This window comes from Rana temporaria, chromosome 6 (genome assembly GCF_905171775.1).
Source record: "Rana temporaria chromosome 6, aRanTem1.1, whole genome shotgun sequence".
NCBI lineage: Eukaryota > Metazoa > Chordata > Amphibia > Anura > Ranidae > Rana > Rana temporaria.
The window spans coordinates 4,205,050-4,218,840 of NC_053494.1; the positions used below are offsets into that span (position 1 = coordinate 4,205,050).

At 48.9% G+C, this 13,791-nt stretch overlaps 1 protein-coding gene across 1 annotated transcript; it reads left to right on the forward strand.

Annotated features, from left to right (window-relative positions):
* The first annotated feature begins 524 nt into the window (after positions 1 to 524).
* LOC120942565 lies at positions 525 to 6,709 on the forward strand. Its single transcript, XM_040355544.1, has 5 exons — positions 525 to 563; positions 2,229 to 2,509; positions 3,549 to 3,740; positions 4,563 to 4,582; positions 6,316 to 6,709. Exons 2-5 carry the CDS (start codon positions 2,254 to 2,256, stop codon positions 6,493 to 6,495), a joined length of 648 nt encoding a protein of 215 aa, XP_040211478.1. The 5' UTR covers positions 525 to 563; positions 2,229 to 2,253; the 3' UTR covers positions 6,496 to 6,709.
* Positions 6,710 to 13,791: the final 7,082 nt, after the last annotated feature.

Below are 13,791 nucleotides of genomic sequence, written 5' to 3' on the forward strand. Positions count from 1 at the left end.
AAAAGGCGTTTGAAAAATTATTGCGCAAATACCGTGCGAGAAAAAAAATTGCAATGACCGCCATTTTATTCCCTAGGGTGTCTGCTAAAAAAATATATAATGTTTGGGGGTTCTGATTAATTTTCTAGCAAAAACAATATGATTTTTACATGAAGGAGAGAAGTGCAAAAATTGACCCGGTGGTAAAGTGGTTAAATGCCCTCCGTAGCTAGGACTGAGCTATAATAATAGGACATTCCTCATACGTATTGATGAGACGGCGGCAGTCGTTGTGACCCTTTACATAGAGGAAATATCTCTGGGAGGGAACCGCACCAGCCACATTCTTTTCTTTTCAGCCTCAAAATGTCAGTAAATCTGTGCTGTGATTGGAGGATGGAATAGAATGTAGAGTCGTAGGAGGAACACCTGGGAGACAACTGGCCGCTGTTTTTTTATTTCTATAATGCCAATAGGATCCGCTTTCACTTTCTGATTAAAGACCGCCGATAAAAAAGTCATCATCTCTAGAAAGAAAGAAGAAAAACCTGGAGAGAATACACAACCCGACCCGTGGTGGACAGGTAAGTAAAGATATATTAATAGTTTGTGACTTTTTTTAAATAACAAACATATCATACTTACCTCCTCTGTGCAGTAGATTTTGCACAGTGTGGCCCCGATCCTCCTCTTCTGGGGTCCCACGGTGGCTCTTGTGGCTCCTTCCCGCATTAGATGACCTCCTCTGGTAAGCTCTCTCCCGAGGGGGTTACCTTGTGGCCGTGCTCCCGTGTCATACACTGGGCGTCCATAGTATATGACTCGGCCCTGCCCCCCTGGCGCCCGCGTCATTGGATTTAATTGACAGCACCGCGAGCCAATGGCTGCGCTGCTAGTAATCATTCCAATGAAGAGCCTAGAACCCATGGAGAGAGCGACGCAGGATCGCGCCCATGGGATTTCGGTGCTCAGGTAAGTATAACGGGGGGGGGGGGGCTGGGGGGGCCGGACACTGCAAGGTGTTTTTTCACCTTAATGCATAGGATTCATTAAAGGCAGAGGTGTATTTAGGTTTTGTGCTGCCCTAGGCCTGACTAAACCTGTGCACCCCCTACTTTAAAGATGGCCCACCCCTTCCTGTCAAGGCCACACCCCTTGCTGTTTAAGTGGGGACACTGACATTTTTGAGTGGGGACTGAGGGCCGAAGGGGGTCAAAAATAGAAGCAGCCCCCCCCCCACCCACCAAACTGTTGCAGAATGCTGGCCGCCTGCATACCGGAAGCAGTGCGGCCACTTTCTGGGGGCGCTAGACTAATTTGTCCCTCAGCCCAGTCCACCCCATAAGACTGGCGCTACACTAATAGTGTAGCGCAAGCCGGCGGGGACTCTTTCCGTGCTGCCCCCCTGCAAAGTGCTGCCCTAGGCCTGGGATACAGCGTTGATTAAAGGGGAGTTCCAGGCTTTTTATGTTTATTAAAAGTCAGCAGCTACAAAAAGTGTAGCTGCTGACGTTTCATAAAACCGACACTCACCTGCTCCACGGTCCACTGATGCGGCCGCCTGGAGCGTCGCTCCTCTCCCCCTCCTCTCCGCCGGCGCCTCCATTGCCACTCTGGGCACCCGGCCGTGACAGCTTTTGGCTTCACCTGCCGGGCGTGAGTCGGAGTGGACAGGCGATCTCCTGGGACCTGCCACGTCTCCCAGGAGATCGCCCAGAGGGAGGGGCCACCTAGGGGCAGAGGAGGAGGCATGGAAGGGGACGAGGAGAGCTTAAACTCTGCTTTAAGGTGAAATAACACAACCCCTTTAAAAGAGAAGTATGGGGTTTGTATTTTTTCAGAATTATACTTACCTCTCTCCTGCCACCCCTCTATTACCATAGATAGATAGGTCGCCGCTGCCACCCCCCATTCTGGTGCCCGGCCCCTTTTCGGGCGCCGGGCACCTGAATTACAGCGGCGGGGTATTTTTTGGAAGCACCTGATTAGAGCCATAGGCTCTCATAGGCGTTCAAAAAGGTGAGCAGCGGGCGCCATGCTGGGCGCTCGCAGTTAACTCAGCTTTGTGTTAGGAAAGCAAATGAATATTCACTTTCCTAACACTGAACCGCCTCTCAGCCAATCAGGTGCTCAGGTCTGTTACCTGTCACCTGATTGGCTGAAACGACAGGCGCTGTGATTGGACGCCTTCTGTCTTCACCATCTCTTATGGACTTTGTAATTAAATAACATCCACATCTGGGTTTCAGGGAGTCTCTGTGCAGCAGACAGAGGATGTTTCAGAAGGCTTTAGTTGGAATCTTCTCCAGAGATCACCGGGATTGCTATGATTGGCTGATTGCTTTCCTCCTGGACTCCTCATTGGTGAAAGATGTCCGTCCGGTCTTCATCCCTTGTGACTACATTCACGAGGCCCGTCAATGCTCATTGGCTGTTCTCTACCACACCAAGAACAGAGGAAGATTGAATGTGACCGACGTGAGGGACTCTCTGTATGACGAGGAGTTGGAGGCTTTATCGATCTTACTAGGTGAGACGACATCCGGCTAATTAAAGTCTTCCTGTAGTCTTGGCAAAAACAAGGAAAACTCTAAGAAAGTTTTTTTTTTTAATACCACTTTTTAACCACTTGCTGACTGCTGCAGAGTGGCAGCTGTGTGCCGAATCACGTATATATTCGTGATCTGACACTTCCGCCTGCAGGGGGCACTTGCCCCCCTTCTGCTGTGATTATTGTGCCGGGCACTTGATGTCGACCAGCACTTGACAATTCTTGGGCAGAGACCAATGGCGGCTGGTGCTCAAAATTTTTGGGGGGGCGAAAACGAAAAAAAAAATTGCAGCCTCACTGTGCCCATCAAATGCAGCCGCTATGCCATGCCATCAAACGCAGCCACTGTGCCCATCAAATGCAGCCACTATGCCATGCCATCAAACGCAGCCACTGTGCCATCAATTGTCACCACTGTGCCATGCCATCAAACACAGCCACTGTACCATTAATTGTTGCCACTGTGCCAATTGTCACCGCTGTGCCCTTTAATTGTCGCCACTGTGCCCATTGATGTCACTGTGCCCTTTAATTGTCGCCACTGTGCTCATTCATGCCGCTGTGCCAATTGTCCCCATTGTCCCCACTGTGCCTATTGTCGCCACTATGCCCATTGATGTCACTGTGTCCTTCTTCGCCGCTGTGCCCTGTAAAATACAATTGATGATTCAGAAAATATCAAGCCCATAGTAATAAACATCTTCACTGTGACATGACAGCTATATTATATGTTCATATGCTCAACGCGTTTCGTGGAATAGCTCCACTCATCAGGAGCAGCTAGGGACTGGGGTAGCCTACAATAAATAATAGTTTAGGTGAACGGCAAACCCCAGTTGTTGCCCCAATCCAAATTAATGGAAGGCCCAAAGTGGCACATTTTTGTTCTTTCCAATGCTTAGTGTATGAAAAGTGCTTGCATGCGAATGAAGAAGTGATGCTCTCGTTGTTGTACCTCCATGAATTGTGTTCAGGGAATGAAGTACAATTGTGGTAATCAAGTATTGTGCATTTCCAGGGAGGGAGAATGTGATTGTGGTAATTGACGATGTAGAAAACGCCAGCGATGAGGAGAAGGTCCGGATTCTGGAGAATCAGCCCAGCATTGGACAATATGCCCGGGATTTCTTCCTATTCAGCTCTACACACGATAAAAGAAATTCACCAAACTCCCAGAAGAATCTCAAAGAGATCAAAAGAATCATAAATGGTAAAGCAAAATCAACCGGTCATTGGGGCTTTATTGGGTCATCATCTCAGATCAATGCACATTTTTACATGCTTGCTGCTCCATATTAATTAATGACATTTCATATGTAAATCCCAATTAAATTTGCAGTTTAAAATATCATTATAGATTCTAAGGGGCCTCAAAACAAAAGGTGTGCAAAGTCTTTACATTGTTTTGTTTTTGGAAAGCAGCCATATCTTTTGTATAAAACCCTGGTCCCTCCCTAGATGCTGAACCAGGGGTAGGCAACCTCGGCCCTCCAACTGTTTTGAAACCACAAGTTCCATGAGCCATTGCAAGACCCCGACAATCACAGGCATGACTCCTAGAGGCAGAGGCATGATGGGTTTTGTAGTTTCACCACAGCTGGAGTGCCGAGGTTGCCTACCCCTGTGCTAAACCCTCGCTCAAGAGCAAGGACTGACATATTGGAGATCTCTAGTCAGCAGGCAACGTGAGCTTTGCTTATTGGATAGCTGTAGGGGTGATCTTTGCAGAGAGACCACTGCTTGCACAGAGAGAGCAAGTATCCTTCTCTACAATGCTGCCAGAGGCCATGCCTATCTATCTAACAATTTAAGCAATTATCCGGCTTATCCTCATTTAGCCTAACATTTATGACAATGGCTAAACAGTCTGCTCAAGTATTCAGCATTCTATATACATTTGCTGTATATGTGGGAAGTAAAAGACATTCATCTGGGTTGGAATTGGGTTATGGTGGTTATTCTGACACTGACCATTATATTCCTAAATATTCTGTGATACAGATTTCTAATTGTCTGTTTTTCTTTGTTACAGCTCATAATAGAAGACTGCCGGTAAGTACATCAGAATATACAGTACAAGGTGTGCGCTTGAAAGTAGGGCCAACTGTGGCAGATTTACCCACACTCGCCACTAGGGGGTCTTCTTCAGAACAGGGCTGACTAAGGCCTAAACACACCGGCCAATGACAGCCCACAGCCCAGGCAGAACTTTGTTTCTGCCTAATGTGAATGAATGGCAGGTTCTAAATCTTTCGGTCATCATTCTCCTGGTCTCCATTAGCAATGACCCGCTAATGGCTGGGGATCCTCCATTTGAAAGGCCCTATGTCTTCTCCTTGTTTACAGGATAGGCCTCTGACAAGCCAATGAACACCTAATGTGACAAGGGGGCCCAGGTCACTTGCCATGTGCTACATGGAGGAGGTCAGTTCCTCTCTGACAATGGGGGGCGACTTCATCCCCTGCCCCAACCCAGCCAGGTTAGGATTAGTGTAATTTCCCTTCAGAATCCAGGTCAGGCTGGAGGGCTCAACAGGTCAGGCCTATGGTACCTTCACTTGGTTCTAAAAGCTTGGAGAAGATTCTAGAAGCTAGTTTGTGGAGGTGAGGAGGCTGAGATCTGCATATTGATGGAAATCGGACCAATCTCCAGGCAGGAGACCCGGCAGGGTGGTTGGGTCAGCCCATAAATATTGTGGAGCCTGGCCAGTTGGGATGGTTGTGCTTTGATTGGGTGGAAGATGGAGTGCTAAGGCTGTGTCATGGAGCCTGGGAGGGGACCCCAGAGCTGAGAGGACTCTGCCTCCAGGATGGGAGCTGAGGAAGGGGAGAATTTGTAGAGAGGGATCTCCACTACCCTTCAGACTCATCCAAAAGATACTCTGGCAAGCATGGAAGGACCTGGACCGCAGGAGGCCTGAACAGCAGTCTTATCCAAAGCAGCAGGTTTCAAGGGACAGTTTGAGAACCTCTACACCTACAGGGTCAACAAGGGAGAAGGCTGCCAGATACAATATCCAGCAAGCTTTCCAGGGACAGTGTCATAGCTAAAACGAATCCCTTGCTCAGGGATACTTTACAAGGGAGCCAGGTTAAGGGGACATAGAGCTCCTTCATGTTTGGGACTTTGCTAAATTCCACTAAGGCCCTGTACACACGAGAGGATATCCGATGGAAACGGTCCGCTGGACCGTTTCCATCGGACATTTCTCCTCCGGATTTTGATCTGATGGCTTGTACACACCATCAGATCAAAATCCCAGTGGAAAACATCCGCGGTGACGTGGCCGCGCCGTCGCGGCGACGATGACCCGGCGACGTGCGCGACCCTGGAATCATTTCGACGCATGCGAGGGATGGGGATCGGACGGACTTATCCGGTGAGTCTGTACAGACGACCAGATAAGTCCGAAGGACAGGTTTCCAGCGGACAGATTTCTTAGCATGCTAAGAAATGTTTATCCGCTGGAAAACCGTCGGCTGGACAAATGTCCGCTCGGGCCTACACACGACCGGATCTGTCCGCTGGAACGGATCCGTGGATAAATCCCAGCGGACAGATCCGGTCGTGTGTACAGGGCCTAAGGGTACCCAGAGCTTCGACAAGAGGAACTTTTACTGCAAATTCCAAAGAGACTGATATTGTTCCAGAGGGAATACAGTCAAGGATTTGCCATTTTTCAGTGAAGGAAGCTGTGTTGTTCTATCAAGTCAAGTTTGGCATCCCATGATCCCTTTTCCCCCATCCATGTTGTTTTACCCCAATTAAACTTCTTATTTTTCAGTGCACACGCTTTGGAGAAATACTTATCAAACACCATCGTCTAATTATACTGGCCTTAATTACCTGTGGCCTTCTTATTCTCATCATATCGCTGGTTGCGTTTGGGATCCAACAGAGTACTGTACCTCCGACTACGGCGAGTCCCTGGAATTTCACCACCAACACCACCTCCAAAACGTGAACCCGCAGACATGGGTGGCCATGGAAAGTCCTACACTAATGCACAGTATATATAAGTTTAGAATGGGTAACAGGTGGAGGAAAATAAACTTAAAGGGTAACTCCACTTTCATGGGAAAAAAATGCAAATAAAGGAAAAATAATACAGCACATATAATTTGCAACACTAATCATATTGTAATTGGATGTTATTAAAAATTACCTTTCCTTTTCAATCTGCAGCCACTGTAATTTTCTGAGAATGCAATGCAATATGGCTACCTGGAGTTGTTCTGTACACAGAGGGTCGGATTCAGGTACAGCGGCGTAACTTTGAGCGGGTGTAGCGCATCTCATTTGCGCTACGCCGACGTAACATAGAGAGGCAAGACCAGTATTCACAAAGCACTTGCTCCCTAAGTTACCGTGGCGTAGCATAAATGGGCCGGCGTAAGCCTGCCTAATTCAAATTAGGAAGGTAGTGGGCGTGTTGTATTAAAATGAAGTGTGACCCCATGTAAATGAATGGCTGAACGAACGGCGCATGCTCAGAATCACGTTGCATATACTCCCTAAGATACGACAGCTCAATGCATACAACGTGAACATAACCTACGCCCAGCCCCATTCACGTACGACTCACGCAAACAACGTAAAATCCGATGGCTGTTCCGACGTCCATACCCTAACATGACTTACCCCTGCTTTATGAGGGATAACTATACGCCGGACGTACGCCTTACGTAAACGGCGTAGCTTACTGCGAGGGGCGCAAGTACGTTCATGAATCGGCGTATCTAGGTCATTTACATATTCGACGCATAAATCAATGGAAGCGCCCCTAGCGGCCAGCGTAAATATGCACCCAAGATACGACGGCGTAGGAGACTTATGTCGGTCGGATGGAGCCAGAATTCAGGCATATCTGGTTTCAAGAATACGGCGCATATATACGACGGCGCATCCGTGGACTTACGCGGCGTATAAGAAGATACGTCAGCGTAAGTCGTACCTGAATCTGGCCCAGAGTGTGTCCTGACCACTCCCCAAAAATATCATTTCCTGCTTGTGTGGCTCACCAGTTTTCCCAGAAGTCTGCCTAAGGCCCCTTTCACACGGGCGGACCGCTCAGGTCTGCCTGTCAGTTTTTTCGGCAGGCGTGAACGGGCGCTCCATGCAAGTCTATGGAGCGACGGATGTCAGTGGTGACCATGTCCGCTGACATCCGATCCGGTCCGATGCGCTAAAATCAGACATATGAGGATATGTTCGCCATCTGTCCGGGTGGATCGGATCGGGTGAGATCTGATGAAAGTGGACATGCTGTCCGTTTTCGTCCGATCTCTCCATAGGAATCAGCGGAAGCTAGCCAAACCCCTCCCTGCTCAGTGAGCAAGGAGGGACCTGTCATCTGCCGGCTCACCTGAGATCAACTAAGAGATCTCCCACTGAGGTGGCAACGGATTCGCCCAGTGTGAATGAGGGCTTAGATACAAGTCAGATTTCAGGCATCCCCCTGCATCCCCCTGCATAAAATTTGTATAAAGGGATGCAGGCCCAGCAGCTTTCCTCATTAGTGCCCTGCAGCTGCACACCTGACAGTTAATTATGAAACCACTCCCACTATACCCACTTAGTACAGAGGCACAGAGAAACACACAGGGATTACTTCAGAGTAACAATTATAGTAATCTACAACAAAGTTTGTTATAATCCTTGCAGTGTACAGAGATCACCCAGAGGGGAATGTGTTCTTCTCAACAAAAATGGAGTTACGCTTTAAGTAAATGTCTTGGGCACAATTTTTTTTTTACCTAAACCTATACCAAAATAAAATGAATAAAACATTATACTGATACTGTATGTCTGTTAGTAAATTGGTGATGCGTGAGGAGACGGATGTTGTGAAATGAGGGGTAGAGAGATAGATTTGGGTGTAATCAGCGTAGAAATGGAATTTGAAGCCATGAAAGGTGTGGATCGAGAATAGGAGAAGCCCAAGAACATAACCTTGGGGAACCCCGATTGAGAAAGAAACAACTGAGGAGGAAGTAACGTTGTAAGTGACGCAGAAGGTGCAGTGGGATAGGTAGGATTAGAACCGTACAGTCACAGGCCCAGATTCTCGTACAGCGGCATATCTTTGAGGGGGCGTAACGTATCCTATTTACGTTATGCCTCCGCAACTTAGACGGGCAAGTGCTGTATTCTCAAAGCACTTGCTCCGTAAGTTGCGGCGGCGTAGCGTAAATAGGCCGGCATAAGCCCGCCTAATTCAAATGTGGAAGATGTGGGCGTGTGTTATGTAAATGTTATGTGACCCCACGTAAATAACGCTTTTTACGAACGGCGCATGCGCCGTCCATGGACATATCCCAGTGTGCATTGCTCCAAAGTACGCCGCAAGGACGTATTGGTTTTGACGTGAACGTAAATTACGTCCAGCCCCATTCACGGACGACTTACGCAAACAACGTAAATCTTTCAAAATTAGACACGGAGACGACGTCCATACTTAACCTTGGTACGCCGCATGTATGCCTCATATAGCCGGGAAAAGCCTAACGTAAACGGTGTATCCGTACTGCGTTGGCCAGGCGTACGTTCGTAAATTCGCGTATCTAGCTAATTTACATATTTCTAGGCGTAAATCAGCGTATACGCCCCTAGCGGCCAGAGTAAATATGCAGTTAAGATGGCGTAAGAGACTTAATACAATAGATCTAATACAAATCTATGCGTAACTGATTCTAAGAATCAGGCGCATAGATACGACGGCTCGGACTCAGAGTTACGACGGCGTATCTGGAGATACGCCGGCGTAACTCGTTTGAGAATCCGGGCCACAGAGACCAAAGGAGTAAAGTTTTTGGAGGAGGAGGATGTGGTCCACCATGTCAAAGGCAGCAGAGAGTTCCAGGAGTACAGAATAGTGTAAATTGGCTTTGGCTGTTAATAAGTTGTTTGTGATTTTTAGGAGAGCAGTTTATGTGGAGTGTAGAGGGCAAAATCCAGACTGAAGGGGATCAAGAAGGTTATCATAGTACGATTTTGGCTATATGAAGATAAGGCCGAGATATGGAAGAGATTAAGAGATAGACCACCCCTGAAATACAAGGGTGCAGACTAGGGTGACCACGTGTCCCGGTTTGCCCGGGATCGTCCCGTAATTTAACTTTTTGTCCCGTGTCCCGGGAGCCTTCAATGCGGGACAATAGTTCGTCCCGGAATCAAACATGGACTGCCTGCCAGCCTGCCACACTCACTACCGCAGTGCCGCTGTTTGAAATCACTGGTTGCTAGGGCCGCCCCGCTTGTAGCAACCAGTGACATCACCGTGTCCCTCTCTCTGAGGCTCCGACTCCACCCCCACCTCCTCCTCTTCTCCTCCTCCTCCAGCCGCGGTTCTTGCAGCGCAGCAGAGAGAGCAGCTCAGCATCGTCAGGACACGGTCAGACTGAGTCAGACAAGTGAGTCACTCACCTACCACCGCGGCGCAGACGACCAAGCCCTCCGACCTCTTCCTAGCCCGCTCCAGCCCACTGCCCAGCGCAGGCCAGCAGCGACAGTGAGTGACCTCGGCTGCTCAGCACCAGCTGGATTCGGTCCGTCCCGACCTCCCGCCGCTGCCTGCACTGCAGCGAATTTCAGGCCCGCCGCCCGCGACATCTCAGACAGTCTGACCTCCTCCAGGGCCCATGCCGGCTCCTCCTCCTCCCGCCCGAGCGGCCCGAAGTTCGGAACCAGAAGAGAAGACCAGCCGGCTGGCTGAAGACTGCCCTGCTCCACCACCACCAGACGAGGGGTCACTCCAAATCGTATTAAAAGGTGAGCAAAAAGGGGCAAATTACACTGGCTGGCAGCATCTGATGGGGCACAGTAGCGACAATTTAAATATGGACACACTGGCATTTGATGGGGCACAGTAGCGACAATTTAAATATGGGCACACTGGCATTTGATGGGGCACAGTAGCGACAATTTAAATATGGGCACACTGGCATTTGATGGGGCATAGTAGCGACAATTCATGGGCACACTTGCGGCATCTGATGGAGGCACAGTAGCGACAATTCATGGGCACACTGGCAGCAGTTGATGGGGCACAGTAGTTACAATTAATCAACACACTGGCAGCATATGATCTGATGGGCACAGTAGCGGCAATTGATAGGCACACTGGCAGCATCTGATAGGCACAGTAGCAGCAATTGATGGGCACATTGGCAGCATTTGATGGGGCACAGTAGCGACAATTGATCGGCACACTGGCAGCATCAGATGGGGCACAGTAGTGGCATTTGATGGGAACAGTGGCTGCATTTGATGGGAACAGTGGCTGCATTTGATGGGAACAGTGGCGGCATTTGATGGGAACAGTGGCTGCATTTGATGGGGAACAGTGGCGGCATTTGATGGGGAACAGTGGCGGCATTTGATGGGGAACAGTGGCGGCATTTGATGGGAACAGTGGCTGCATTTGATGGGAACAGTGGCTGCATTTGATGGGAACAGTGGCAGCATTTGATGGGGAACAGTGGCGGCATTTGATGGGAACAGTGGCGGCATTTGATGGGAACAGTGGCGGCATTTGATGGGAACAGTAGCGGCATTTGATGGGAACAGTGGCGGCATTTGATGGGAACAGTGGCGGCATTTGATGGGAACAGTGGCGGCATTTGATGGGAACAGTGGCGGCATTTGATGGGAACAGTGGCGGCATTTGATGGGAACAGTGGCGGCATTTGATGGGAACAGTGGCGGCATTAGATTGGGCACAAGTGGCTGCATTTGATTGGGCACAAGTGGCTGCATTTGATTGGGCACAAGTGGCTGCATTTGATGGGGCACAAGTGGCTGCATTTGATGGGGCACAAGTGGCTGCATTTGATGGGGCACAAGTGGCTGCATTTGATGGGGCACAGTGGCAGCATTTGATGGGGCTTAGGGCCCTCTTTTGATCTTGCACACGGGCCCGCTGATTTCATGATACGCCCCTGCCCCCAAAGTACGCAAAAAAATATGTAAAAAAACATATATTTTTTAGGGGGGGGGGGGGGGGTGTCCCTGAATGGCAATTTGGAAATGTGGTCACCCTAGTGCAGACCTTCAAATCTATACAGATCTATCAGTAGAAACACTGGAAAGAAGAAGACTTCTTAGGCCATTATTGGTTCAAATGAGAACGGCTAATATTAAATATAGCTGGGGGTTCCCGACATCCCTAGTAACCCAGAAAGAAGGTAGACCTGTGAGACTAAGATACCCAGAGGACTAATGGCGTGTACAAACGGGCGGACTTTTCAATGGGAAGAACTCTGGCGGAATTTCCGACGGAAAAATAGAGAACCTGCCCTCTATCTAAGTCAGTTGAAAATTCCGAAGGCGGAAATACACACGGCAGGAATAGCCAACGTAAAGCTCCCATCTTTTCTGGCGGAAATTCCTGCCGTGTGTACGCGGCATTAGAAGATTTCTGTAAGGAAATAAGTGTTCCAAAGCTGGATATACCGGGATGGACAGAAGGATGAAGTCATGAAAGAGGAGGAAAAAGATATTAGCAGAAATTGCAGAAAATCGCAAGAAGCACTTAAAAAGGAGAAGAGACTATTCAAGTGGACTTTGGGTGGTTTGTTGTTACATCAGAGGGGGGCGGGGTCACCCCTCGCGTCACTGGGAAAGCCTGGGTTTTCCCTTGCGTCAGAGGGGGACGGGGTCACGTGACGGGTGGCCCTGCCCTCACCTACATAAGAGCTGTCACTGGCTGAAGCCGCGTCATTCCCGGGCTGTCTCCGATGGATACAGGTGATGCGCTGCACTGGATGGACATCTCATCACTGTCCCCAAACACTTTTTAGGACAATAACTTGCATATTAGCCTTTAAATTAGAACTTTGACCAAGTGACCAAGATTTCAAACGTTTGAGTCCCATAGACTTTACCAGGGTTCTAAAGTTCACACAAACATTTGGTCTGTTCGCAGGTTCTGGTGCGAACCGAATGGGGGGGGGGGGGTGTTCGGCTCATCCCTATTGTCAATATATACGTGTATGACTTTTTTCTGAACACATTCATGACCTGTTAAAGTGGACCTTTGCTAGACTTTTACCAATTGTATGATCTTAGTCCTCCCTTTTACACATTTGAAAACTTTTTTGGGAGGTCGAAAGTACTTTTTTCCAGCAGGTACTTGTTTCAGGGCCGTCTTTAAAGTGGGGCAAAAGGGGCAGCTGCCCTGTGCCCTGTCATTGTTGTGGGGCCCAAAGCAGCAGCCTCATACTTGCCAACTGTCCTGGTTTAAAGGGGTTGCAAAGGTTCATGTTTTTACACCTTAATGCATTCTATGCATTAAGATGAAAAAACATCCGATGATTAGCTGCCCCCCAGTCCCCCCGTTTACTTACCTGAGCCCTCGAAAGTCCTGCGTCGTGAACGCGTTGGCCTCTCCACCAGGCTTTTCAGCTCTTCTCGGCTCATTCATTGGATGATTGATAGCAGCACAGCCATTGGCTCCCGCTGCTGTCAATCAAATCAATGATGTGGCACGCCGGGGGGTGGGGTTGAGTGATACAGTCGGCAGCTATAGCTGCCGTCTGTATCACTGTATCATGGGAGCGCACCCACCGGGGAGGTAAAGGAGCATGCTTGAAAGTCCTGCCTTCAACTGTGGTCATTAACCTGTTCCTTACCGAGCCATAGTCAAATGACGTCAGCAGGAACCATCCCTACTTCAGAGTGGACGTCATATGACGTCCACCGCTTCTCGCCGCTACTGCAGGCCCCTGGCTCTTTAACACGTGACCGGCTTGTATGGGAGTTGGCATTCCCACTCTTCCAAAAGGGATATCACATATACATGGACAATTACTACACCAGTCTGCCCCTTTTTCGCCACCTATTCCTGAATAAAACTTTGGCCTGTGGTGCTGCAAGTAAAAACAGGAAAGGCTTCCCACAGTGTCTAGTTACCACAAGGCTACAAAGGGGGGAATCGGCAAGCCTGAGGAACGAGTGGAGGAATAAGAAAGACATTTACATCATGTCCACCATCCATGATGACACCTCCGTGGAACTTCCCAGGAGACACGGTATCGTTCAAAAGCCTTGCTGTATCTACGAATACAATAAGTTCATGGGGGGGGGGCGGTGGATTTAAACGATCAAATGCTGCAGCCCTATCTTTCAACACGCAAGTCCCTCTTTTGGTACAAAAAAGTTGCAATATACTTAATCCGTATGGCCCTTTATAATGCAGATGTCACTTATCAAAAAACAAGGGAAATGCCCATCCCCCTTATCAGATTTATTGAAAAAATTG

Bases quoted from the DNA above. Each gene is read 5' to 3' on its own strand.
- LOC120942565 (XM_040355544.1), top strand. From the start codon at position 2,254: ATGTTTCAGAAGGCTTTAGTTGGAATCTTCTCCAGAGATCACCGGGAT. The intron at 3,741-4,562 runs GTAAAGCAAAAT...TCTTTGTTACAG, and splicing joins GATCAAAAGAATCATAAATG to CTCATAATAGAAGACTGCCG. The intron at 4,583-6,315 runs GTAAGTACATCA...CTTATTTTTCAG, and splicing joins CTCATAATAGAAGACTGCCG to TGCACACGCTTTGGAGAAAT.